This window comes from Sander vitreus, chromosome 10, assembly GCF_031162955.1.
Source record: "Sander vitreus isolate 19-12246 chromosome 10, sanVit1, whole genome shotgun sequence".
Lineage (NCBI taxonomy): Eukaryota > Metazoa > Chordata > Actinopteri > Perciformes > Percidae > Sander > Sander vitreus.
The window spans coordinates 7,970,533-7,997,750 of NC_135864.1; the positions used below are offsets into that span (position 1 = coordinate 7,970,533).

General features: G+C 39.1%; 2 protein-coding genes across 2 annotated transcripts; one reads left to right on the forward strand and one right to left on the reverse strand.

Moving 5' to 3' along the window:
- The first annotated feature begins 154 nt into the window (after nt 1-154).
- On the forward strand, nt 155-7,648 carry ppid (peptidylprolyl isomerase D). Its single transcript, XM_078260131.1, has 10 exons — nt 155-336; nt 1,035-1,175; nt 1,645-1,751; nt 3,210-3,398; nt 3,540-3,662; nt 4,001-4,107; nt 5,098-5,239; nt 5,448-5,534; nt 5,909-5,951; nt 6,998-7,648. Exons 1-10 carry the CDS (start codon nt 252-254, stop codon nt 7,084-7,086), a joined length of 1,113 nt encoding a protein of 370 aa, XP_078116257.1. The 5' UTR covers nt 155-251; the 3' UTR covers nt 7,087-7,648.
- Nucleotides 7,526-25,427, reverse strand: etfdh (electron transfer flavoprotein dehydrogenase). The gene is made up of 13 exons (XM_078260130.1): nt 25,226-25,427; nt 24,297-24,455; nt 23,184-23,413; nt 22,782-22,863; nt 21,143-21,261; nt 20,379-20,456; nt 18,454-18,600; nt 17,997-18,137; nt 16,136-16,279; nt 13,984-14,152; nt 13,022-13,204; nt 12,550-12,771; nt 7,526-8,225 (listed from the first exon to the last, which is right to left on the reverse strand). Exons 1-13 carry the CDS (start codon nt 25,254-25,256, stop codon nt 8,062-8,064), a joined length of 1,869 nt encoding a protein of 622 aa, XP_078116256.1. The 5' UTR covers nt 25,257-25,427; the 3' UTR covers nt 7,526-8,061.
- Nucleotides 25,428-27,218: the final 1,791 nt, after the last annotated feature.

Genomic DNA, 27,218 nt, shown 5'->3' on the forward strand with positions numbered 1-27,218 from the left:
TATTCGGTTTGTTGTTGCCTTAACCGATTTGTAAAGCCAAGCAAGCGATCTATCGGTCATTTATTTTCTTTACCTCATAACAATGCACCCCAAAATCCTGCAATGCATTTTTAACAGATACTTTTATTTTGGAATTTGCTCACCGGAAGTTATTGCGTCCATTCTTCAACCTGCCCCAGTAACGATACACCAGCCGGGTTTAGCAAGTTAAGTTAGCCGAAACAAGTGTCTGAAACCGCCCTGTCCTTAAAATGTCTCACCCAATACCGTCTGACAAGCCTTCAAACCCCGAAAACCCTCGTGTCTTCCTCGACGTAGACGTTGGAGGAGAAAGAGGTCAGGACATTTTGATTTTGATTAATGTTTAACCGCTAACGTTAGCCTTTTTAGCTTAGCACAATCCGCCCGTTCTAGTGACTTGCTGAAACGGATTCATTTATGCTAGAAGCTTCCAATAGCATTAGCTACGCCTTAGAAAAAAGACTATGTTAAACATCGACATTAGCAGCTCGCTAATATTTAAAGTGCGTTAGCTTTGAGTCTAACAAATAGTAACGTTCATTTAGAGAGCTTGTAACGTTAAGTTTAGCTAAACCACGTGTGTCTGTGTTGTCTAGAATGACTTGTAAATTTAGCTTTGCTGTCATAACCCTGTAAGAGAGCGTTTTCTTGGTCATAGCAAAAGCAGATGGTAATTATTGATCATATGTGTAGATAGCTTAATATCAGCTCAAGTGGTTTATTGATTAGCTAGCTACATAACTGGCTGCAGCCCACAAATTGATTACTGTAACAGTTAGCCTGACGAGGCCTATTTTGTCGGGTAGATGTAACGTTAGTTAAGTCAGTTCCTGAATACCGTTACCTCAATATCCATGCTCCACTTTATCTTGCTTTTAGTAAAGATAACAACAATGATTTTATGTTGAAAGTATGTGATGACTTAGTCCATACTATACCATAGACTATACTGTAGAATCTGTGAATAAACTTGTACAGTAATGTTATACCGATTTTTCTTTTTCTGTCCACAGCTGGCCGAATAGTTCTGGAGCTGTTTGCTGATATCACCCCCAAAACTGCAGAAAACTTCCGGGCACTCTGCACTGGAGAGAAAGGCACTGGGAAATCAACTGGGAAACCGCTGCACTTCAAAGGATGCCCTTTCCACAGAAGTAAAAAGCCTCTAAATCTGCATATGTTATGTGATATTTCAGTTTGAAAGGACATCCAATGTTGTGGACCATTTGGAGAATTTGTAGTTACTTTAGTGAATTAGTAGTTACTTTAGTGGACTCGTTAAAAAACATATTTTAGTTGTCAGTTCACCAAAATCCATGGAAATTAAAACTGCATGCTTGGCTAAATTACAGTATATAAGGGGTGAGTGGGGAAAAAAGTCAGCATCAAGCATGAATGTCATGAGACAGTATAGTATATAATATGTAAAGTAACTAACTTGATTTTAACAGGCTTATTGAGCCTTTGGCTCTTGGCTTTTTTTAAATCAATTTCCCTTGGGATGAATAAAGTATCTATCTATCTATCTATCTATCTATCTATCTATCTATCTATCTAAAGCACTACTGACATTCAGTCTGGTTTATCTGAAAAGTAATTTGGCTATAAATTTGTTTTTGGCAGTCATCAAGAAGTTCATGATCCAAGGAGGTGACTTCTCCAACCATAATGGCACCGGGGGCGAGAGCATCTACGGGGAGAAGTTTGAGGATGAAAACTTCCACTACAAGGTAAACTACTTCAAGGGTAACTACCTTTTTTTTTTAACCTGGGCACCATTTCCCCGTGCATTTGTGTCTAATAGACTGATTAGATCTTTGAATTTAGTCCAGTATTGAGTGAGATTGCAATGACGAGCTGGCGCAAACCAAGCTACAATGTAACCTAATGGGGCAATTGTGGAGCCTTGCTTTTTGTCCAATAAAAGGGATTTTTTTTTTTTTTTGGTGCTACTGACAGGCTCAGATTGTTTCTAAAGTTGTCTGACAACATTATCGATCTTAGGACGTGACTTTTTGTCCGAAGACAGCAGTGTGGAGACTGGAACGCGAGACGAGAAAAAGGCGTTCAGGTAGTCTGTTGTTACGGTGTAGGCTAGAGAAATTATAGGCTCTTATCTAAAAGATTTTCAATGTTATGGCTCAATATTTGAATGATTTCGACAGTGTGGATGAGGTTGTTATAATTGGATGGCTGCCTGTATTCATTAGGAGGCTATAGTCTATGGATGAAGTATAGAGAGAGAGAGAGAGAGGGAGGCTGCTCAGTGTTTTGTGCAGTTAATAGGCTATAATACATCCATGGTTTCATGTTATCTAAAAGATTTTCAATAAAAACATTGGTTCGTATTTGCTCATGTCTCACAGCCCTGTTGATTACTGTAGAGGAGGGAAATCCTGACTTGGTAACACAGCGTTATGTCCAAGGTTCAGTATATCACTGGACACATCCAGACCACAGAGATCTGGCAGCAACAGGTCCCACTCCTGACAACGTATTCTTTGGTCATACAGGGGCACAGCACCCACGGGTGCACTACCAATATCCCGAGCCTCGCAGCCCTTCAGCCGCTGCTTCACCCTCCTCTGCCTCTCTCTCTCTCTTTCTCTCTTTCTCTTCATCCCTAACGTTGTAGCCTACTCTGGCTCAAATGAATAGCCTACATATGGTCATCGAACTATAACAACCTCATCCACATTGTCGAAATCATTTAAATATTGAGCCATTACATTGAAAATCTTTTAGATAACAGGAGCCTATAATTTCTGTACAGACTACCTAAATGCCTTTATCAGGTTGAAAAAAAACGGTAGTTACCCTTTAATACCATTATCTGGGTCCACTGCTAAAATATTTTCTACACTATTGCCTGGTTTCTTCATCCATCATGTTACCCATCACTCATTGTTCATTAGTTTTTAGCTATACTAAGGAGAAAAATAAGGCTTTAAAAGACTATTTTACATATATCAAACAATAGACCTATTCCTCCAGGATGTCCCAGTGACTGAGGAGTATACTGGAATCTTTGTCTCTATCTCCCTGGACTCTCCCTCTATTGCATAACAATTCAAACCTGTTTTTGAATAACCAAGAAATAATCCAAACGTCCATATTTGTGCATTTGTCTCTGTGTCAGTAGTGCCTTCTTTTGTCTGTTTTAACCATTTATTTCCTTTTCAATGTAGCATGACAAAGTGGGTCTGCTAAGCATGGCGAATGCCGGGCCAAACACTAATGGCTCACAGTTCTTCATTACTACCGTGCCCACTCCACACTTAGACGGCAAGCATGTAGTCTTCGGACAAGTGTTAAAAGGAATGGGAATCGTAAAAATGCTGGAGTCTATTGAGACTAATGAGGACGTTCCTGTTAAGGTAAATTTTTTCAGTTAAAATTTGTAGAGTTTAATTCCAAAATAACACAATTTACAATTTTACAAAGTTGGCACCTAGTCTTACAAAGGTAAGTGCCCAACTGTTAAGTGCTAAAACTTCTGCTAATGTCTACTTTTGCAGCCATGTGCCATAGCAGACTGTGGTGAGCATAAGGATGGGGACAGCTGGGGCACTGGACCAAGCGATGGATCAGGGGACACGCACCCAGACTTCCCCGAGGACTCCGAAGTCGACTTTAAAGATGTAAGTATCCGTGATGTCTTTGATCTTCAAGGAAACGGGTGAACTTTGGCAGATAGCAAAAAGCTCTGAGGGACTCTGTTAAAGGACCACTTTGGCTGTTTGGGGAATGTGCACGCTACTTATCCAAAATCAGATGAGAAGATCAATATCAAGATCCAGCACATGTTAAGCATAGCAAACACTCAAAGTATGCTACTATTAAACAAATTCAAGGGCTTGTCCCCAAAATGAGGGATGATGGGTTTTTATTATACATTTGACCTCAAAATGAAGTAGTTTAGTCTGACTTTATTTTGTTCACAACCGGTCTGATTCTGTTTCTTGCTGTTTGCTTTCAGGTTGACAAAGTTCTGTCTGTTGCTGAGGATGTGAAGAACATTGGAAACAGTCTTTTTAAGAATCAAGACTGGAAAGCTGCTGTCAACAAATATAGCAAAGCCCTCAGGTAATATACTGTGTCGCTGCATATGTGGATTACAATAGCCTTCATTTTATTAAAAGTGAGAATCTGAGAAGCACACCTTTTTTAAAGCAACCATCCAAATTAAATAAAGTATTTCAGATAATCTACCTACAGTTAATAAATAAATATTATACCCAGTATCTGAAATTAACTCTGTGGCTCAAGTGGTAGAGGCCGTGTGATGTCTGCTGTGGTTTATGAGCCTCATCTTCAGGCATGTCGTTTATTATCGGTGTAGTTTATGGAGATGTACCGATCAAAAAAAACCTTGTCAAATATTTTTTAACAGCTAAAATAGTGAACACACTTAAATAAAAAGGGTATTCATTTTTGTCCATCTCTTAATACATAATGTCTTCCCAGCTTACTGTATATGTGGAAATCTGCCTACATCCCATTTGTTACTACTATATACTACGATATGTCTGTTTTTGTAAGCAGTGGTTTCCTAAAGCGGTTGGCCAATGTAGTTTTTAGCAAACCTTACTTAAATAGAAGTAAATAGCGCATTTGTTAGTTGGGGACTATTTTTAGTATGTCAGTATAGTATCAGCAGGATGAGGTGTTATGTGAGATTAAGTCAAAATGAACAAGAGTGCCTATGTCATTGTGTGCTATTTCAGGATTTGGCTACATAGACAGTATTTGGTAGTAGGATTGATTGATTCAATGTTGGTTTTGGTCTTTTAATGGGATTTGTTGACAATAAGAAAATGATGACGAGCATTATCCTTTAAACAGAACCACACCTGTTTTCAGTGCTATTTCTGATAAATGAAGTGTGCCTCTCAGTGGGAAGATGGCATTTAAATACCGAAGTGTCAAACTTGCAAAAATAAACATATAGAAAGAAGAAACTGGAGGACAGAAACCACTTTGTGGCAGATTACAGTCAAGCAGCAATGTTTGTGAATAGGCATCAAACCGCTCCTGTTCGACCACTAACAACGAGGGTGATTTTTACATGTGCAGGTACTTGGAGGTGAGTGGAGAGCTGCTGGAGGAGGCGGCGCAGCAGAAGCTGGAGCCCACCGCCCTCAGCTGCTTCCTCAACACAGCTGCTTGTAATCTGAAACTGCAGCTGTGGCAGGATGCTCTGGACAGCTGCAATGAGGTACATTTGTTAGTGGGGGATGTGTTTGACTATTTCTTAAAGCAAATTTCCCAAAAATGGCACTATTGATTTTTAAGCTACTGATACTATACAATACATTTTGTACTTGGGACCCAAAAATAAAGTCACTAACTAATTCAGCCAACTTTAATAACAGATTCAAGGAGGATAGAATTGAATTTCTGCTGTGTATTCTCATGTCTTGCAGGCTCTGGAGCTGGACCAAGCCAATACTAAGGCACTTTTCCGGAGGGCTCAGGCCTGGCAGGGGTTAAAGGAAAACAGCAAAGCCATGGTAACAGCCACACAAGCCCCTCACACTTTAAATTGGAAAAAACACACACAAATTGTATGAGATACTATACAACACAACAGTTAAAAATGTACATACTTATTATTGTTTGTATGGATTATCTGGTTTGATACAGCATTATATCAGCTCAGGATTCTCCTGTTCAGTATTGCCTATTGGACAATAGTTTGGATGTAGTAAAAACAAATGTATTGTAAACAATTTGCAGACAATAATAACTGCTCATTTGTCTCATTGTCACATGTCCTAGTTTGTACAATATACAGTCCAGACGCATTGATCTCGGAGATGTTCAGTATGTAGAGCAGTTTGAGGTCAGTTTGACTCATCAAATTGTTTTCTGCATTTTTTTTCAGATTGATCTGAAGAAAGCTCAGGGAATAGCTCCAGAAGACAAAGGTGGGCAATGTGTCTTGAACATTTTCTGTTTGTTTAGGCTTCAACCCTGCCAAGAATGCTGCAAATGTTTCTTCTTCTCCCACATTTGCATATTTAAATAATTTACTTTAGAATTTCATGCATAATCGCATGTATTATTCAAACTTAGCATTCAAGCTCATGAAGAAAAATAGTCCAAGACTGTAGGAACATCCCGTTTGTTCGTTGTTTACCTAATTGAACTTTTTTTTTTTATGGAATTGAGTAACTTAATTGAGTGTTCTGTATGAGCAGCATGCAACCAAAACATCATCATCTAAGACCTCTCAGGGTGCAAATTAATCTAGAACTAAAGTTTTAAAGAATATAGGACAAGAATGGCCACATTAACTTCCAAAACTGTGATGATTTTGTAGCCAACAAAAGCACTTTACCAGCTAAAGACAGACAACACTGCTTTAATGCTAAAACTCCCTCAGCTACCAGTGGGTGACATCTGATGTAACTGACCTAAAAGGTTGTTACGGTTTATGTTTCCGTTCCAATTTTTTATTTTTTAAAAGAACAGAACCTTTAAGATCATTTTTCGGGCATTTTAGGTCTTTATTTATATAGGACAGCTGAAGACATGAAAGGGGAGGGAGAGGGGGAATGTCATGCTGTCGAACATGCGGCCACCGCGTCGAAGAGTAAACCTCTCTCTCTCTATATATATATATATATATATATATACATATATATATATATATATATATATATATATATATATATATATATATATATATATATATATATATATATAGCCAGGCGCCCTTCTTTTGATATTTTAAGCAGATGTTTTTGGGGCTGCTAGCTAGGAGATAAGAGCTATCAGTGATTTTCATGCTCTGTGCCTTCAGGAGCAGGCAATCTTTAAAGTGAAATTGACAGTGTGCAGAAGAACACAAAATGTAGACACATGGACATCAAAACCAATGTTTGAAGTCTCAGCACTCAGGATGAAACGGATGTAAATACATTTGAGCCATTGATTTACTCTGCTAATTCAAAGTGTTTTCTTTTGACAGCTATCAGCAATGAGATGAAGAGGGTTCATCTCAAAATCCAGGAGGAGAAGGAGAAAGAAAAGAAAATCTATGCCAAAATGTTTGCGTGAACATGTCACCTAATGATGCAATGAGTTTGTTAGTAACGTTTGTCAATATTTGAAGTCATCTCTACGTGGGAAGCTGCACTCAGATAAAGGAGTCTGTAACCAGGTGAAAATATACAGTATGATTTGATGTTTTCAAGCGGCACATTTCTCACCGTCAGTGTTTTAAGGGAATAACTGTTGTAAGCTTTGGCCTGTCTTAATTCTGACAAGTGTCTTCACTGTAATGAATAGTTTAAGTGTTAGTCTGATGCACGGCCGACTCCACTGCTCTGAAAAACTGGGTTAACGCTGGCCCTTGTTCTAGGGGTTTGAAGTAGTTCAGCAAAGTTGTGTATGTTTATATCGTTTCATGGTAGGGATTTTGATACCGTGCCCCTGGCCACATACATCCATCTATTTTTTATTTTTATTTTTTTTACAGAGGTCAAAACAAAAGGGATAACAGTCAAGAGTTCTTTATTCATTACTGTGATATCATCTAATGATTTTATGTACAATACGGATCAAATGCTGTCCAAATATACCTGGAATAAATGCAAAAATAAACCTTAATTTGAGAACAGCCCGTTTGCTTCTTCAATTAGATGATTTTAAAGGAAATATATTAAGTATTACAGTTAAGTAATTTTTTCAAACACAAAAGAGCCACTTTTAAAATGTTAAATGCCCAAAATGGGGAATCTTATGGCAGTGAGGCAAAAACAAAATGTGACAGGTTTCATATATGGTCCTGTATTTGCCACATTTTAAAGTTGATACTCCACTGTATAAGTTAAGTATTCATGTCTAAAATGCAGTTTCTTTTCTAATATCCTTGCTTTTTTCTAATTTTACTTTTTTGTACTTTCAAAAACAGTTATATTTTGTTGTATACTTAGGCACATTTGCCATTACTGGCAAGTACTGCAACCCTGAATAATACTTTAGAGTTATCTTTCTAGACAAAAGTTTAAAAAAAAAAAAGAAAACCGAAGTTCACATTCCATTGTAGGCTGGTCCTCCGCCGCCTTCAGGCACAACCCAGTTGATGTTTTGGCTTGGGTCCTTGATATCACAAGTCTTACAGTGGACACAGTTCTGAGCGTTTATCTGCAATCTCATCCCATCTCCAGTTTCCAGGGGAACATACTCGTACACACCTGTGAGGGTTGGTAGAGATAAAAAAAAAAAAAAAGTAAACAGTTGTGAAACAGGATGTGAAATATTTCCATTATTTTTGTGTTCCACTTTCTGTCCTGAGGCCGTATTTATCAAGCTTCTCAAAGTACCATTTTAGTCTTAAAAGGAACACGCTAACTTATTGGGACTTTAGCTTATTCACCGTATCCCCCAGAGTTAGATAAGTCCATACATACCCTTCTCATCTCCGTGCGTGTTGTAACTGTCTGACGCACCCACCGCTGGCCTAGCTTAGCTCGGATCCTGGAGGTAACCGGCTCCAACTAGACTACTGCTCCCAATAAGTGAAAAAATAACGCCAACATTTTCCTATTCACATGTTGTGATTTGTATAGTCACAGCGTGTACAAATAACAAGGTCACATGAGCAGCCATCCTCTAACCGTATACAAACTGGGAAATAATTCTCAGAAGGCGAAGCACAGCTACTTCTGCTACTTGGGCGGAGTGATTTGCTCGCAGCACCTGAGAAGCCCCGTGGTGAGGAGCAGAGAGTAACAACAGTGCTTTTCAGGTGTTCAGAGCTTCGGTTTCTGAGAATATACAGTCAGGTCCATAAATATTGGGACGTCGACACAATTCTAATCTTTTTGGCTCTATACACCACCACAATGGAGTTGAAATGAAACGAACAAGATGTGCTTTAACTGCAGACTTTCAGCTTTAATTTGAGGGTATTTACATCCAAATCAGGTGAACGGTGTAGGAATTACAACAGTTTGTATATGTGCCTCCCACTTTTTAAGGGACCAAAAGTAATGGGACAGATTAACAATCATAAATCAAACTTTCACTTTTTAATACTTGGTTGCAAATCCTTTGCATTCAATTCCAGCCTGAAGTCTGGAACGCATAGACATCACCAGATGCTGGGTTTCATCCCTGGTGATGCTCTGCCAGGCCTCTACTGCAACTGTCTTCAGTTCCTGCTTGTTCTTGGGGCATTTTCCCTTCAGTTTTGTCTTCAGCAAGTGAAATGCATGCTCAATCGGATTCAGGTCAGGTGATTGACTTGGCCATTGCATAACATTCCACTTCTTTCCCTTAAAAAAACTCTTTGGTTGCTTTCGCAGTATGCTTCGGGTCATTGTCCATCTGCACTGTGAGCGCCGTCCAATGAGTTCTGAAGCATTTGGCTGAATATGAGCAGATAATATTGCCCGAAACACTTCAGAATTCATCCTGCTGCTTTTGTCAGCAGTCACATCATCAATAAATACAAGAGAACCAGTTCCATTGGCAGCCATACATGCCCACGCCATGACACTACCACCACCATACTTCACTGATGAGGTGGTATGCTTTGGATCGTGAGCAGTTCCTTTCCTTCTCCATACTCTTCTCTTCCCATCACTCTGGTACAAGTTGATCTTTGTCTCATCTGTCCATAGGATGTTGTTCCAGAAATGTGAAGGCTTTTTTAGATGTTGTTTGGCAAACTCTAATCTGGCCTTCCTGTTTTTTGAGAGGCTCACCAATGGTTTACATCTTGTAGTGAACCCTCTGTATTCACTCTGGTGAAGTCTTCTCTTGATTGTTGACTTTGACACACATACACCTACCTCCTGGAGAGTGTTCTTGATCTGGCCAACTGTTGTGAAGGGTGTTTTTCTTCACCAGGAAAGTATTCTTCGGTCATCCACCACAGTTGTTTTCCGTGGTCTTCCGGGTCTTTTGGTGTTGCTGAGCTCACCGGTGCGTTCTTTCTTTTTAAGAATGTTCCAAACAGTTGATTTGGCCACACCTAATGTTTTTTGCTATCTCTCTGATGGGTTTGTTTAGATTTTTCAGCCTAATGATGGCTTGCTTCACTGATAGTGACAGCTCGTTGGATCTCATATTGAGAGTTGACAGCAACAGATTCCAAATGCAAATAGCACACTTGAAATGAACTCTGGACCTTTTATCTGCTCCTTGTAAATGAGATAATGAGGGAATAACACACACCTGGCCATGGAACAGCTGAGCAGCCAATTGTCCCATTACTTTTGGTCCCTTAAAAAGTGGGAGGCACATATACAAACTGTTGTAATTCCTACACCGTTCACCTGATTTGGATGTAAATACCCTCAAATTAAAGCTGAAAGTCTGCAGTTAAAGCACATCTTGTTCGTTTCATTTCAACTCCATTGTGGTGGTGTATAGAGCCAAAAAGATTAGAATTGTGTCGATGTCCCAATATTTATGGACCTGACTGTAGTTTCCAGTTTGTATACGGTTAGAAGATGGCTGTGTCTCATGTGATTAGGACATGGTGTTTCTTTCATTTCCACTGTGCATTTCATAATGTATTCTCTTGAAAAATCCTTTATTGTCAAATGTGTGTTGAATGTAAACTCCTCTTAGGAAGGCCATTCAATGTGAATTTATCTGAGAATATTGTTAATTAAGGAAATCTATTCAGTGATTGGTCCATGCCTATGTGGTCATCCAAAATCCCGTTTGTGTCGTGAATCATCTCTAAGACTGACACTTAAGATATAGTCCTACACTTCACTTCAATTTCGACTGAGATGCTTGATAACTAACTTTTACGTGCAGCTTTGAGCAAAGATTTTTTTTAAATTCTTAAGTCAATTCTTAGTGTGAGTAATTCTCAGAGGCTTGATAAGTACGGGCCCTGATCAGAGGGTTTTCTTTTCTTCTAAAGACATGAACAAGGAACATTACAGTGTACAACACAAGTAATCAATGCAGGAATGAATGTACTATCATTGGTTCTTGTATGATACCCATGATAAAACTGAGATACCCTATAATTCCCAACCCTACTTTACATGAAACATGGTGTGGGAACTCTCTTCAGCAGCAGTGCGATGTGGACACATCTGAGCCTCCTCGTTTGAATCGTGGTATAAATGAATGCCTCAATGCATTTGGTTTTAAAGCTGAAAAGTTTGCTGACTGTTGCCCACTACAGCAACAAAATGTTTACATGAAAGATAGCGGAGTTGATTGTAGACGGCTTTGGTCGTTAATTGCAAAATGCCATTTCACCGGCTCTCTTTTGAACGTGCATTCTTAGATTGATTAAGAACGCAGCGTGGATCATTATTGGTCTCAAAACACTTGTTTTGAAATTGCCGATGACAATGGCTTTGGGATAAAGATCATTGATCGAGCCTGATAATTTGATGCCATTTGCAAATAAAGACATCTAGGTGTCTATAAAAATGGGTAAATTTAGTTGAGAAGTTAAGATTAGTCAACAAGTTCTACAGTATCTTGTGGACATATTTCATGGCAAAAATTGTACAGAAGTAATTAAAACCTAAAAGCTTTCCATACACTACGGTGTTAATGCAGCTCAATTACCTCTGCCTACAGCATGGATTCGTCTGTTGAGTTTTATAAGGTCAGGGTTGAAAAACAATGAACCTACCCTTTAGGCTTTAATTATATATTCCAAAGTTTAGATAATATAACAGCGGTCACTTTTGCATACTGCTTTTGCCACTTACAATACACCATTTACAGATTTCTGGAAAAAAAAGTGAATTCATGTCAGCCAACAATGCTGAGCCCCTAACTAATTATAAAAATGATTAACTTTCCAAAGCTGCAGCATGCACTGACATTCTGAAGTTATTGCTGTCCTGCTTTATTCAATCTCCCCTGCTCTTTGTCATGGCTCACCTCTGTGGGCCACAAACAGCTGCATTTGTTCACGTTAGGAACGTTCTTTGTCTTTATCTGGAGACCTTGTGTTAAAACACATGCTCTCAGTAGGATTTACATTATTGCAACTCATTTCTACAGCAAACACTTTTTTATTTTGTTTTTAGACATTTATAATTAGCAGTTCCAGTTCATTGCCTTTAGAACACAAGTAAGGGATTGCAATGTTTTCTGTTCTGTAAAAATGCAATTTAATATCTCTCCCAACAATTAGACTCCGCTGAAAATTAGGCTGTCACCATGACGCATTTTCTCATTAAAATCAAGCATGTTCACACATGGTTGTACATGGTTTTGAATTTAGCAGAGACATAGAAATTTAACAGCCGGCAGTTATGTTTAAAAGCTTGAAAGCAACAAGAGCAAACAAGAGTCTGCAGTGACGCTAAGTACGAAGTAATTGACAATTATTCTGATTATGAATTAATCATTTAAGTCCCCGATCAAGCAAACATTCCAAAATTCCATTGTACAAGGTGCAATGACAATAAAAGGTATTCTATTCTGAATTTACTTTCTCACTTTAGTATGTGGAAAAGATTGACTTGTATCTGCACTGTAATAGACTGTGTGAGGGGATGCTATTCAGAGGCCATGATGGCTTACCTGCAGGGCAGAAACGCTGCTCGGGCCCATCGTATATGGCCAGGTTCCTTTCGACCGGGACGCTGTCATTCTTTAGGGTCAGGTGGGGGGGCTGGTCCCCCTCGTGGTTGGTGCCACTCAGAGCCACAGAGGAGAGCAGGTCAAAGCTTATCTTGCCATCAGGCTTGGGGTATTCAATAGGTGTACACTCTTTAGCCGGTTTCAGCTGGTTGGCATCAAGGCCTGAGACAGATCGAGCACAGACGATTACAAAATGTTGAGTTTTCCTGCTGAGATAAGATGACCTCACACCTCACCTAAAGACAAACCCCTGGCATTGTGCTGTGCTGCTGATCTGCAGTAGTAACAAATGATTCTCCTTTTTTGTCTAATTTAGGCTACACCAATGGAGCGATCAATCGAGAGATCCACTAAATGCATACAAATCAAAACAAAGGTCTGAGTTAACACCAAGCTGTACAATGATACTCACCAGCGTGTTTGAGTGTCCACGGCTCTTTTCCTCTGAAGATCCAGTAGAAAACTCCAGTGTAGATCATGCCACCGTACAGGCCAAAGTAATTGTGGAAGGACGGCCGGATGTTTCTCACTGAATGCAGCTCTTTCCAGACCCACGAGTTCTTTAAAGCCTCAGCGTACTCGGGTACATGGAGTCCTGGGAAGATTCAAGTATTGTAATTGAATTTCTGCTCTGCTGTTTGTCATGTTAAATGTCTGCACAATGATAGCACAAATATTTATAAAAGAATGACAACCCATTTCCAGGAATATGGAGGTTTAATCTTTCCCATTGGAAAAAAATAATCCCTATGAAAACAGTCTAATTGGAGTGGTGGCAGAAGTTTTCACATAAAACCCAAACTATCTGCACACAATACTACTAGGAGTAATGAAGTCATTTGGGTGAACTAACTCTTAACATTTGTGTGTTCTTTTGTTTTCCTGACTACAGACAATTTGTATTTATTATCTATATATATATATATATATATATATATAAAAGTCCACTTTTTTCTTTTCTTCTTTGTGCTAAATAAGTCACCGCAGTGCTACAAAGATGATGATTCTTGAGAATGTGCCTTACTGACATTTTTATTGACACTGCAGATTTTTTTGATTGATATACCTACAAGAATTTGTCCCCTTCCGACCTCTGTTAAATCCTCTGGTTGCTTTGAAAACTGATATTAAAGAGTTTACTGCCTGACCTTTTATAGCTGGCAAATGTTGCTACCTGGCATTCCACCTAGCCTTGTGTTTGTGATTATGTAACTTCAGAGTAAATGTCATTTTCCCCCATGAGGACGTCACTTTCTCTACACCTGGTACAGCGTGGTTTCTGAAATTACCTTACCTTGACGAGCTGGGGCTCATCATGGAGTGCCTGGAATAAAATACAAATGGCTACTGGCGATGCTATTATGACTGCTGTACCTGTTGTCTCGGAATCCAGGTCCTCTGCGGTGACTTTGGGGAAAATGGCCTCAGCCGCCAGCATGCCACTCTTCATGGCTGTGTGGGTGCCTTTGATCTTTGGGACGTTCATGAAGCCGGGGCTGCAGCCTATCAGTAGCCCTCCAGGGAAAGTCAGCTTCGGTATAGACTGGAGAGGAAGAGGAGAGAGTTCATGTTTTTTTTTCATAATCAGTATATCCATAATTCTACTGGATGTTATCAACCACGAAGTAATCTCGCTTTGCCAGACCTTCTTCCACAGCGCTGCGGAGGAGGGTCAGCCTAGGCCACACAGCGTTCCGGGATGGGAGAAAAACGTGCTCTGGTTTATTGGCATTTATTGGCATGGTTTATTGGCATTTATTGGCATGGTTTTATTTCAGTTAGCCTAATAGCTGGTTTGATTTGCATTGAGAGATGATTTTATGGAAAGTACCCCATGCCAATCTCTAGGTATGATGAAGGGTATGTGATGATGTGGGGCTATTTTAATTCCAAAGGCCAAGGGAACTTTATCAGGATGCATAGTATCCTGGATCCATGAAATAACTGGCCTTTAAAAATAAAGATCTGCCTGCCTCTATGGGAATTTAACATAGGAGTGTCTATACTTATGCCCCCTGTATTTTAAGCAAGAACATTTATTAATTTACGATACATTATTGATTCACAAAGAAAATTGGTGTCCTTAAAGATTGGATTTTTCCTTTTTTCATTAAGGCATTAAGATCAATTTCCAAAAGATGATTTTTTTAATCCTCTTTTTAGTCAACTTTAGCATGGGTTCATAAACTTATGAACCAGTACAGTGGTCATGTTAATACCACTGTATTAACATGACACTTTTATTTTATTTTTTATTTTCAGTTAAAACAATGAAACTACTCAAACACAGATGTGTCATTCAGTAGAACATCTGAATATACTGAAATAACCTAATGTTTTAATTAAATCATATTTGAAATTTTATCTGAAATCTTGTCCCAGCAAGAGTGATATTGCGTATCTGGCAGATCAAGAGGACGTTATCTATCCTTGCCTAAAAACTTTCACTATTAATATACAGTAATAATAAAATGAGGCTGACTGAGGACGCACCAGAAACCAACACAGATTAGAGAAATCAAACTAACAATTTACAAAGCCTCACAGACACATTTGATGAATACAACAAATAACACTAAAAACACAGTAATGTATCAGTAGCAGTGAAAACATTTCAATAACTTGATTTAATTAGTAGCTTGTTTCTGTTGTCAGTCTGCTGGAACAACATCTGCATTTGCTCCGTAAATTAGATTCTAAATGTAGAATCTGCTGATGGCTTCAATTAAATATGAAAGTAGGAATACATTTAAACAATCCCTGTAGAGAAACTGGCTAGTTTAATGGAGACATGCAGACAACAGTCTTCCCTGTATTTCACAAATATAAACTGCAAAGGAATGTTGTGCTTCCTCCAGTGACATAGCTGCACTCTCACTCAATCTTTTGACGCCTGCAGCTTGTCCAGAATGCGGCTGCTAGATTGTTGACTGGTACCAGAAGGTATTGGCTGGATATTGGCTTCTCTTCACTGGTTACCAGTCAAATATAGAATCGATTTTAAGGTAATGTTACTTGTTTTTAAGGCATTACATGGAATGGCCCCTTTATATATTGCTGATCTCCTTACCCTACATCACTCCTCCAGGAACCTAAGATCGTCTAATCAGTTCCTTTTAGCTATTCCACAGTCTGGGATGAAAACAAAGGGTGATCGTGCCTTCTCTGTTGTGGCCCTGAGACTCTGGAACAAACTCCCCATTCATATTAGGTCTTCCTCTACTGCCGAGATCTTTAAGTCTCGTCTTAAAACACATTTTTATTCTTTGGCGCATGATTTAGTTTAGGGACATTTGTATAGAAGTGTGTTGTTTGTATGATGTTCATTGTGTCTATATTTTTATCGTCTTTCTTTGTTTTTATGACATAACATAACTTTGTACATCAGTTTGTTCACCCTGGGTTGGTCTTAAATGTGCTCTATAAATACATTGACTTGGTATTTAGATTAGGTCAGTTTGTTTTATGGTTCAAGCAAGTTAACGACAAGCATGTTTAATGAAAATGTGTAACGTGACCTATATACCTGTATTCCTCCCTCGTTCAATGCCCTGGCTCCATATGCAATTCTGCTGCCTCCCTCCAGTGTGGGAGCTACGGAGGGATGATGTTTCCAGCGCTGGAACTCCCTAAAGGGGCTCAGGTAAGGGTTTGTGTAGTCTAGGCCAACCTGGAGTGGGAAAAAAAATGCCAGTTTAATCAAAGTTATTTAACAAAACAGGTATAATAAACCTAGTAGACAAATATAAAGTAGGAAAAGGTTGAGTGATTGAGTGTTTTCTGAAGCTACTTTGGCCTAGAAAAGAATTCAAATCCAATTAGTTTTTCCACATTTCCTTGTGTTAGTGTTGCATTTTTGCCATCAATCTAGACAAGCTTTAGACTTTTGGAATTATCAATACAAATTAAGCTTTTATCATCCTTGTTGTCTCTAGTTAGAAGGTCACCTACAGAAACTTAAAATTACATATAGTTATCAAAGTTGAAAGTGCGTGTCACAGGTAAACCAAAACCAGGTCAAGGACCTCTGTCGTCCTCTTAAAGGTGCTCTAAGCGATGTCACGCGTTTTTTACGCTACATGTTTTGCCACATACAACATCTCCTCACTATCCGTGAGCTGCCTGTCCCCTGAACCCACTGTAAAAAAAACGCGGTCTCTGTAGACAGCCCAGGGTCCACAAAAGGCAACAAAAACAAACTGCGCCAACCTGCACCACCAAACATAACAAACAGTGTTCCAGAGTTCCAGCCAATAACCGACAAGAAGGATTTGGGGGTGGGGGTCAGGGGGTTAGTGCGCGGAAGCACGTAAGGGAGGGAGAGGGGACGGGATGAGGAGGGAGGGGCGAGCTAGCCTCGTTTTGTTTGAAAATACTTTGAACATGATCAACAAGAAGTGCCGTCACCCAACATCGCTTAGAGCACCTTTAAGCCCAGTATAGATTTGCGACGAGACGAGTTGAAACTTACTACTTGCGACGCGCCAGTCTGCATCTGAAAGTTGCCAGTTTACACCAATATGACGAAACAGTCTATTTCTAGTAGTGATAAAACGGCAAGAACAACGTTTTATTTCTCTGATTCACTGCTTTGTTCTAACGCCGCTCCCTCGACCATATAACGGCTCCGTGCTCGCGGGAGGTCGTTGAGCCTCAGTCTAAAATTGTGCCATTTCGACTATTTGACAGTTTGTAACATAGAAAAAATGGATTATGGATCATTTTATTACTATAGTTCGTAGCTGACTTTACAAGCTGACTCTGCTATTGGCTGTTGAAACAGGTGACGTCCCTTACGTCCTAAAAAACAGCCTCTGGCATCTTGACCAGCTGAGTCGCAGGCCACGCCATCAGCGGGCTTGAGTCGAGTTGAGATGGGCCAGCTCAAACCACTGCAACGTTCTAAAATGGTTTCGTCTCGTTGCGAATCTTTGGTCTAAACTGGGCTTGGGATTACCTTGTGGTAAGTTATAAATCTGACCAGTCTGACAGAGCTTAAGAGAATCTGCAAAAAACAGTGGGAGCGACCAGCTCAGTCCATGTGTGGAAAATGGAAAAGTGAACAGATTTAAAGCTGTAATCACTGTCAGTGGTCATTCTGAATTTATGCACATAAAATGCCTTTTTCTTTTAATTTATTTAAAAAAAATTTAAAAGTCATGCTTTTACTTTGTTGAGTATTGCGAGTAGACTAATACAGAAAGAAATCAATTTAAGGTTTTATTTGTTTTTCCTAAGCAGGATCAATAATTAACAGTAATAATGTAAAACTCCACACGGCTCGCTTATTTACTCAGAAGCTCAAGCTGTGATTATTAACTGCTTGCATGGCATCCAGCTGTCACATCTGTTTATTTCATTGTCAGTATGTGTACAAAGCCACTCACCACAAAGCCCAAGGCAACTAGAGGCTCTCCTTCATTCAGGTGATACAGAAAGGATCCTCCATATGTGTTTCTGTTCAGGGGCCAGCCCACAGAATGCTCCACTCTGCCCGGCCTCCACTTCTTCTCATCAATCACCCATACCTAAAAAACAGAGGGCATAAAAGTTATCAACAAGCAGAGGATTCCTTTAAATCTATTGAGCCATACTTTCCTGCTGACACGGAATATGTTCGGCTTTACTATAAAAAAGAGTGAGCATGCATTTCTACTTATGTATGTTTTCTAGTGTGACTGAAATAAAACAAGAATTTAAAGTGTAAGTTTGTATGTGTAGAAACAACATTACAACAACCACTTTGATCACTCTCCCCAGAATGGACTTTACTCATTAGGAATGATCAGTCAAACCAGATTAAGGGGAAACCAAATCTTTATGTGGGCGGTACATCGTATTTACCTCCTTCAGGCCAATGGCGTAGGTCTGGGGTTCACAGTTCTCACGCAGGTTGAATTGCTTGTATAGCTGCTTGGCCAAATGGCCATGACAGCCCTCTCCAAACAACGTGACTTTAGCATGGAGCTCCATTCCTCTCTCAAAGACATCCTGAAGCAAGTGAAGAACAGTAGTAGTAGTAGTTAGTAGGGTAACAATCAATTAATCACTTTTTACGTGGAGGAAAAACAAAAAGGAAAAACATTACCTGTACAAAATCAGAAAATCCTACCTTCTAAATAATAATACCTTTATTTATAAAGCACTTTTCAAAAACAAGGTACACGTTTTTTTTGTTGTTTTTTTTTAAAGCAACACTAAAGAACTTTTCCGCTTCGGTCCCCGTACAGGTTGGAAGCGGAATTGTCCATTACCGTTACCATTATTCTTATGTCTCATTCAAACTACAGATCTGCTATCCGATCTGGCAAACTTGCACCAAAATAACGTACCTTAAAATAATGTTTCCAAAATTGTTTCAGTGGTTCATCAACTCGTAACAGGGTGAACGGCACTTCTGCATTCGCTTTGCGGCCCTCTATCGGTTATAACCGCGCTATGCAAGTTTGCCAGATCGGGTAGCGGATCTGTAGTTCGAATGAGACATAATGAGACATTACGACAGCGGTGATGGACAATTCCGCTTCCAACCTGTAGCGGGACCAAAGCTGAAAAGTTCTTTAGTGTTGCTTTAAAGCAAAGACAAAATGAAAGATAAACAAAGAACGATTAAATCAATAAAAAGCAAGTCTAAAATACTGAGTTTTTAAAAGAAGACAGTGTGCTGGCTTCCCTGGTCTCTTCCGTCAAGTCATTCCACAACGGAGGGGCCTAAGCAGAAAAGTCCCGATCACCTTTAGTTTTCAGGTTTGACCAGGGAATGACCAAGAGTGACCTACCAGAGGATCTCAGGTTACGTCTAGACTCGTTTGGGGTACAAAGTTCAGCTATATATTTTAGAGCTATCCCCATACAAACCTTAAAAGTGATCATTAAAGTTTTAAAATCCACTCTAAAACAGACTGGGACCCAAAGGAGAAAAACCTTCATTATATTGCCCTAATAAACATGTATGTATGTTACTATGGAGGATATATTTATTCATAATTCAAATTGATAGTTCAAAGAGAAAACAAAAAGATTATTTTACTACGCTACTAGGAATAATCATGCCATAATTCAATTTAAAAAAAGAAAAAGGAAACTGAAAAAGCAAAGTTGAAATGTAAAATGATAATTTCAAAAGTTAAAAGTTAAAATGCAAAGCTTAAATATATAAACGCTCAAACTGAAATCTTTAATGGAAAGATGTCATTCCCTAGTAGCGTGACGCGAACAACAAAAGCTGACAATTTTGTCTGGACAGACGAGGAGGTGGAGTTAATGCTCCAAACAATGCGCACGCACGCACGCACGCACACACACACACACACACACACACACACACACACTTTACCCTTTAGACGGGAACGCGACGGAGGGTGGTTGCACTTTTTTGCGTTTTTAAGCCCCAAAAATGCCGTAATAATTGCCGTCGAAAGGCACATCTGATAAAATATTTTGTCGTTTTCATCCGCGAGCAGATTTGTGTAAGCAGGGCCTGAAAAGGAGCATTAACAACTCCACCTCAGTACGAGTACGAGAAACAATTTCATTCTTTCTTTGAAGCAACATACAAACTCCAGAATTTGTATACTTTATAGGTCAAAACAAGTGCTCCTGTTCGTTTGTTTCCTTAATATCCCTTCAAAAGGGCCTGATGTATGCAGGCGATTCATGTTTATATGTGAACAGTGGCCTATATTTGTGTACTTCATTAAACAATGAAGTAGTGACAAAGGGACTACAGCTGGACAGTATTATAAAATAAATGTTTTACTGCACAATACCTTTGGTGAGCCGTCTTTGGCGATGCCTACATCATTGGTGGCAATTCCTTTTACACTTCCATCTTCATGGAACAAAACCTTGACAAATGTAATACAGATAAAGGTTAACACTAGCTGTAAACATGTTAAGGGGGCACGGATTATTGGATGATATACATTTTGCCTTAACAATTGACTTGTCCATTGATACAGGTTAAAATATAATCAGCCAATAATAATAATTAATTTAATGAAATTGATTAGACGGTAAAAAAAATTAAAATGCATGCCTGTGAATGACTTTTCTTTAGCCCAGAATGACAATGGAATACAAGGTAGTTATACGATTGTAAAAAACAATGTGGGAAGGTTTACTGTTTGACTGCAAACTGCAGAAAGTGAACAAAGTAAGCCAGAAATAAGAGTTCAAAGCAACTCCCCATCATTCTTCCATGAATCATCAAACTTATAGTAGATGGTCTTTTAAAGATTTTTAAGTTTGATAAATTATTATAGCACGTAACTCAGGCCAAACGGTACAATTAAAAAAACAACAGCAGCAAAACGCCTAAAAAGTGATCTCACCAGGCTTTGTAAAAATCAGACCAAGGGCAGTCGAGATACTGCGTTTCATGGACATATGATCTACATAGTCATACCTACCAAACTATAGTGCATTTTGAGAAAGACAAAAAGGAAAAGACACAGGCAAAAAGTGTTTAAGATATTTGTATTGCATGCAAATTGTCATACAGTACATCAAAGAAATCCAAAGGAGGTCTCACCTCAGCTGCGGCATAACCAGGGTACAGCTCCACTCCGAGCTCCTCGGCCTGCTCGCCCAGCCAGCGCACAAAGTTCCCCAGCCTCACAATGTAGTTACCATGGTTCCTCATGGGCAGACCTACAGACAACCAGAAAAACCTCAGTACAAATCCACAAACCAGAATGATACCGAGTGGTAATTCTTCCCCATCTTTTTGTCAAGGTACAGTTTGCTTGATAGCAAGTTTCCTTGGTTTAAAACTTTAGTGGTGTGGCAACCTTTGTGGTTATATTCAGAAAGTGCCTTTGAAGAATGTTGCATTGTTATCTCGTAATTCTTTTAGGGATACAATATGTTTGCTCCCTCTACACCTGAGTTTCCATTGTCCAGTAATTACCGGTCATTGACTGGAAAAAAATGATAAGGACTGAAAATTGTAATTGTCTCCGGACAGAATGACTGGTGGAAATAATTCCCATTGCACAATTTAAATTGTATTAAAATGAGTTAGTGATTTTCATATATTCCGTTCTATTAACAACAACTGTAATCATGTCAAAAACAATGAACAATCATATTTTTTCATTTAATGAAATGACTGTAGACTGTAGCGTATGTGATAAAGGAAAAACTATATGTCGCATTAACGCTCTGATTGAATGCAGAAGACTACCGTAGATTTACAACAAACGGAGATAACCAAGCGGGAAAGTCAAAACAGGTAAATATTGTGAATTACTTTATAAAACCAAGCAGAAATTGTCAGCAAGGACCAGTCGGCACCGGCTACGGCCGCTCTCATTAATGCCACAGACGCACATTAAGATATGATTACAGCCGCCCACGGGTACGGATGCTGGACTTTGTCAACAGCCTGCGAGGTTCTTATTGGGATTACGGTTAAATCTATCTGGAGTGGGTCAAACTGGCCAAAGTAGCATGCGTAAAACCTGCCTTCAGTCTGCCAGCAGAGAATGGCTTCTTCCTGCAGAACTGCATCAAAACAGCGCAGCGGCGTCAGGCAGAGGGTTATGCGCATCGCGAGTTGCAGAGCGACACTTGATTCTAGTCGGCACTTGATCATTTCATGAGCCAGTTTGTTTGTACTGTAGTTTGTATTGTTTAATTTCCTCAGCCTAGCGAATGGAAAATAGGCCTATTTTAATTCAGATCAGTACAATTATGTGCATTGATTTCATTATTTTTCCCTCTCTGCCTGTAGCAAGTAGCCTACATTCAAATAAAAAATAATATAAATCTACATCCCTTGATGGTATTATTCTTTATATATAACCTGCCTACTGCCAACTGAGCTAACCCGGCCACCTAGCTATTGTTTTTAAGGGCAATAAACACAGAAAATATTTGAACGGAACTTTTCCCATTTGACTGGTAAAATGAAACCTTACAGGTCACATGACCGGCACAAATTTTGTTCAGTATACCACCATACTTGCACTGAAATGCAGATTCATCCTTTCTGCTGGTTCTACCTGTTTGGAGCATCATTTCTCCCAGTGGTAAATAACTAATATTTACAAATGTCCTTCTGATCTCTGATATCAATAACACACCCTCTATGTGGGGCAGAATGTGTTAATGCCTTACCATACCAATGGTCACCATTATTATTCAAAAAGAATAAAACAGGCTTTTACCTGGCAAAATGGGGACAGGGATTCTGTGTTTCTCCGTTAAAATGCTGAACACATCTTCAGTCACTGGAGTGTTCATGGGTGCCTGAGGTAAAATAAAAATATGAACAATTGCTAAAATGTTTACTTCATAGGAATTTGGGTGTATAAACACATGCATATTCCTTCATATATATAGCCAGTGTAGGTGTATGCAAATGTTGATGACTAATCTTGACTGTATTCCTGTGTACAGTATGTGTAGCAATGTTAGATAAACCATTGTTGACAAACAGTCACGTAATATATTACCCAACATACACATGGAACATCTGATGTAACCATCCCTTATGGTATAAAAAGAGGGCATTTTACCAATCTATACACTAAACTCAGAAAGAGAGAACTGCTGAATAAGACACTCACTCCTCGTTCCTTCCAGTCAGGAAAGAGTTCGCTAAGGGCAGTGGGCTCCACACAGGCTCCCGACAGGGTGTGTGCTCCAATCTGAGAGGCCTTCTCCACAAGGCACACTCGCAGCTCCTTCTCATGTTCATTGGCTAGCTGCTTCAGGCGAATGGCTGCGGAAAGACCGGCAGGGCCTCCACCAACTATCACCACATCTGCCTCATCAGCAAACCTTTCCATTTCGATCCCTGGGAAAGGACCATGAGAAAGAAATATTGAGAACGAGAGAGGCACTGCATTCTGATTTAGTTGGCAATATGTTTTAAATGATAGCTGCAGCTCTGTGAGGCGCACCCAGCAAAGCCTTGCACCAAAACTGGCAGGATTAGGTAGGGTTCTATTTGCAGGGGAAGCCAACCAAAGTAATGACCAACTATTTGGTACCAAAGTTAAATAAATAAGCAAAGGTAATACATTTTTGGGATTATTCACACGGATTCTTCACAATGTGAAACACATTTTTGGGAGAAAAAAAACGTTAGTTCATGCTCATGGGTTTAGTTTGGCTCAATCATGTCAAACCTTCCAGTCACTGCAAATCCACTCTAACATTTCTCTTTTTCTGGATTTACAAAACACCAAAGGCCACAATTCAAACATATTATAGTAAAAGGAAAGGCGTAATGCAAGCTATATTTTCTTAATAATTCCAGTTTTCAAGCACATCTAACTAGCTTGAATAATTGTGTTGCAGGCATATCATAAGATAAAAGTGTACTGTAAGCTTTTTTTAGTGTAGGAAAAACAAAAACAAACGTAGAAGTAACATTCCTGTACATACAAGCATACACTTGGCTAATGAATGACACAGTTATATGATGACTGGGTTACTATTATTCATTGTAAACATCATATTTCAAATATGGACAAAAACAGGATTAGATTCCTGACAGGGACACTAGAGTGCGGTAAAGATGGTTATTCATAGACTATCCGTTGTTATTGATATGACACAACACAGATCAAGCTACAAAAAGATTAATCTCTCAAGGGTGCCAGTGGATTTCTAGCCTAGATCATCTAAATGGCAATTCTAACTTTGAAGTAACTTTAGATAGTACAGTGTCTTACCTTCCCATCTTGAATCTTTATCTCGAGAATGGATGGTGTAGTGTGTTGTGATGCGGGGTGTTGACACCGAAGAGCATTTCCTTCTGTGTAATGTTGTGTACAGCTGAGGGGCAGCATGCTCTGTCTGTACAGTCTTCAATGCCCTGATACACCTGTGGGCTGCAAGAGAGAAAACAGTTCCCATTTAAGACCAGCTGAAACTGGTGGGAATGTGGCTGTATACTATTGTGCTCACTGGTTTAGTTGAGCCTGATCTGGTTCCCAAATGATGAACCACAAATGAATAAATGAATAATGAATGAATGAATAAATACAAGCATTACAGGTTTAAGCAGGTGGCACACTAGCTATATCAAGGGGCTTCTTAAAACACAACACCTCAAACAAACAAGAAAAAGATAGATACTGTTAACGTTAGCTAATGTAGTGGAAATGAAAAGCAGCAGCTGTCACAGAGTTGCAGTAACGTTAGCTGCACCATGCTAGCTAGCAGAGTTATACATGTGTAACCACAGCTAAATTGATTTCAAAGTCCAAAGCTGAGAATAAACACAATCTAACACCTTCGATGACAAAACAATAAAATATTGCTAATAGCACCAGTATATTTCTGAAAAGACACTGGATGTATAACCCAGGACAAGGACACTGTTCAAGTGACCTAACGTTATATGTTACTTCAACTTTGACCTACATTTTAGCTTGATGCTAACATACATAAGCATGCTGGACTGTTTGCCTAATGATAAGGCTAGAATCTGTAGGAAGCCTAAAAACAAAGTTGTGCACAAAGGACACATATTCAGCACCCTAACAGGCTGTGGTCAGTAACGTTGTATAAATTGTGCAACGTTAGCGACATTTGACAAATCTGTCGGTAAAACAGCAGGCTCGCAATGTGCTAGTTAACAAGTCATAAGCTGACGTACCTTTACTTGAATATCTACTGGCTGGAAACATTATGTGTCAGCTCCAGCGGGATTTATTTTTACACCAACCGAAGTGAAGTTGAGGTGTGGTGTCCTCACTTGGCTGTCAGTGAACAGTTCGCGTAACCCGCTAAGCAAATAAATGTCGAGTCCAGATAGCTACCTTCCAAATACGTCTCATAACACAGACATTCGAGCGCGTCCAAAGCTGCGCTGCTGCGCGGAGTGGTAACTGCGCAAATGTAGATCTCTACATTTCACTCTCTGTCCTTTCGAGCTGGTAATGTGTATGAATCAGGCAATGCATTAAGTAATCCCAGGCCTCTGTACACCCGTTGTTTCCTTACGGTAAGTGTTTGGATAATGGCTGTATTTGATGTGGACTGGATGTGTTTAGCTCAGGCTAGGTTTAGTATCTCAAAAATAATGAGACTCTTTCTCATAATAACGAGTTAGTAGATTTCAGATATCCTCTGTTTTTTTTTTTTTTGTACAGTCACATCTTAAATGGCTTAACCTCTGCTGTCTGATCTTACACATCCCACTCCTCTGTTATGGTGTGGTGGCCATTTCAGTAGATTTACTCACTAACATTGTTGTGGAAACACAATAAGCATGGAAACTAAATGCACACTTCATGCATTACTGCATTACTTCAAATACTAAGTTACTCCTCTAGTAAACTAGTATTCACATGAAATAAAACAATAAAACATTGAGACCGTTAAGCAAAGGACACTGGGAAATAACAAATTCAACACTGGTTGCTATGGACTCCTCACTAGGCTTCCTCAGTCATTGTATATTTTAGCACATAGGTAAAACTGCCGAAGCTGAACATTATATTCCAAAACATATATGTTTATTTTTAAAGCAGATTTTAAATTACATTGTAACATTTAAACAATGCAATTATCCATTTCAGCCACCAGGGGGGCAGCAGGCTCCCCCTCTCCCTCAGCAAACTCATGGGTCAGACCTATCTGGTAGCGAAGGAGGGCCGAGACTAGAGCTACATGGAAAAATATGCACCAAACAAGCCACTTTGAAATGTTGCTGTTTTCATGAATACAAAAGTTGGGTGACCCCCCCCCTAAAACAAGTTGGGTGACCCTCCCGTCAACGCACTGATTTCAAAGTTTTGCACGTTCTTCCATGGCCAACTTCTGTTTTCAACTTTATAACCTCTGAGAATGTTTTCAGTTTGTCTATTTCTGTCAGTAGGATTACGGAAGAAATACAGGTCCCATTTCCATGAAACTCAGTGAAAGGGTGTAGCATGGGCCAAGGAAGAACCCATTCTATTTTGGAGCGGATCTGAATAACAGGGCGGATTTATTAGGCTAGTTATTTTTTTTCAATTTCGAGTCACTGCGGCAGAAGATAACCTTTGCTTATTTTAAATGTAGAAACAATGGAGTATGTTTACGTAGGGATATTGCTACTTTATCATAAGTAAATGACCTGAGTCCTTTTCCCACCATTGTTTGCTATTCTAAATAGGCTATGTCAAAATAATCTAGACACAGTTTTACAGTGCTTCATTTAAGTAGAAAGTGTTTGGTTCAGTTTCAAAATCCAAACAGTGCCCAAACTAATAAGATAACCAATATAAACCAAATAAATAAGTCAACAAGCAGATAGAAGGACTATTTATTGTCCACAAGAAAAAAAAACAAAAAAACTACCATTGTAAGTAATTATAGTAGACACAAGTCGAAACAACAAATATTTAAACATACCTATCAATATTAAATATAAGCCTGCAGATACTGTCAATATATGTCAAAGAAATTGCTGGCTTCTTAAGTCTTTTCAGCATGTATGGGAATGTAATGTTGACACAACGGCACACACTATGAATTCACATATTCTAATAATTAATTTACTCTCTTGTAGCATGTTTGCTATACATTCATACATTTACAATATCTGAAAAGATCAATTTCCACAGGAATCATTAGTTCATTAAACAAAATATGCACAGAAGAGT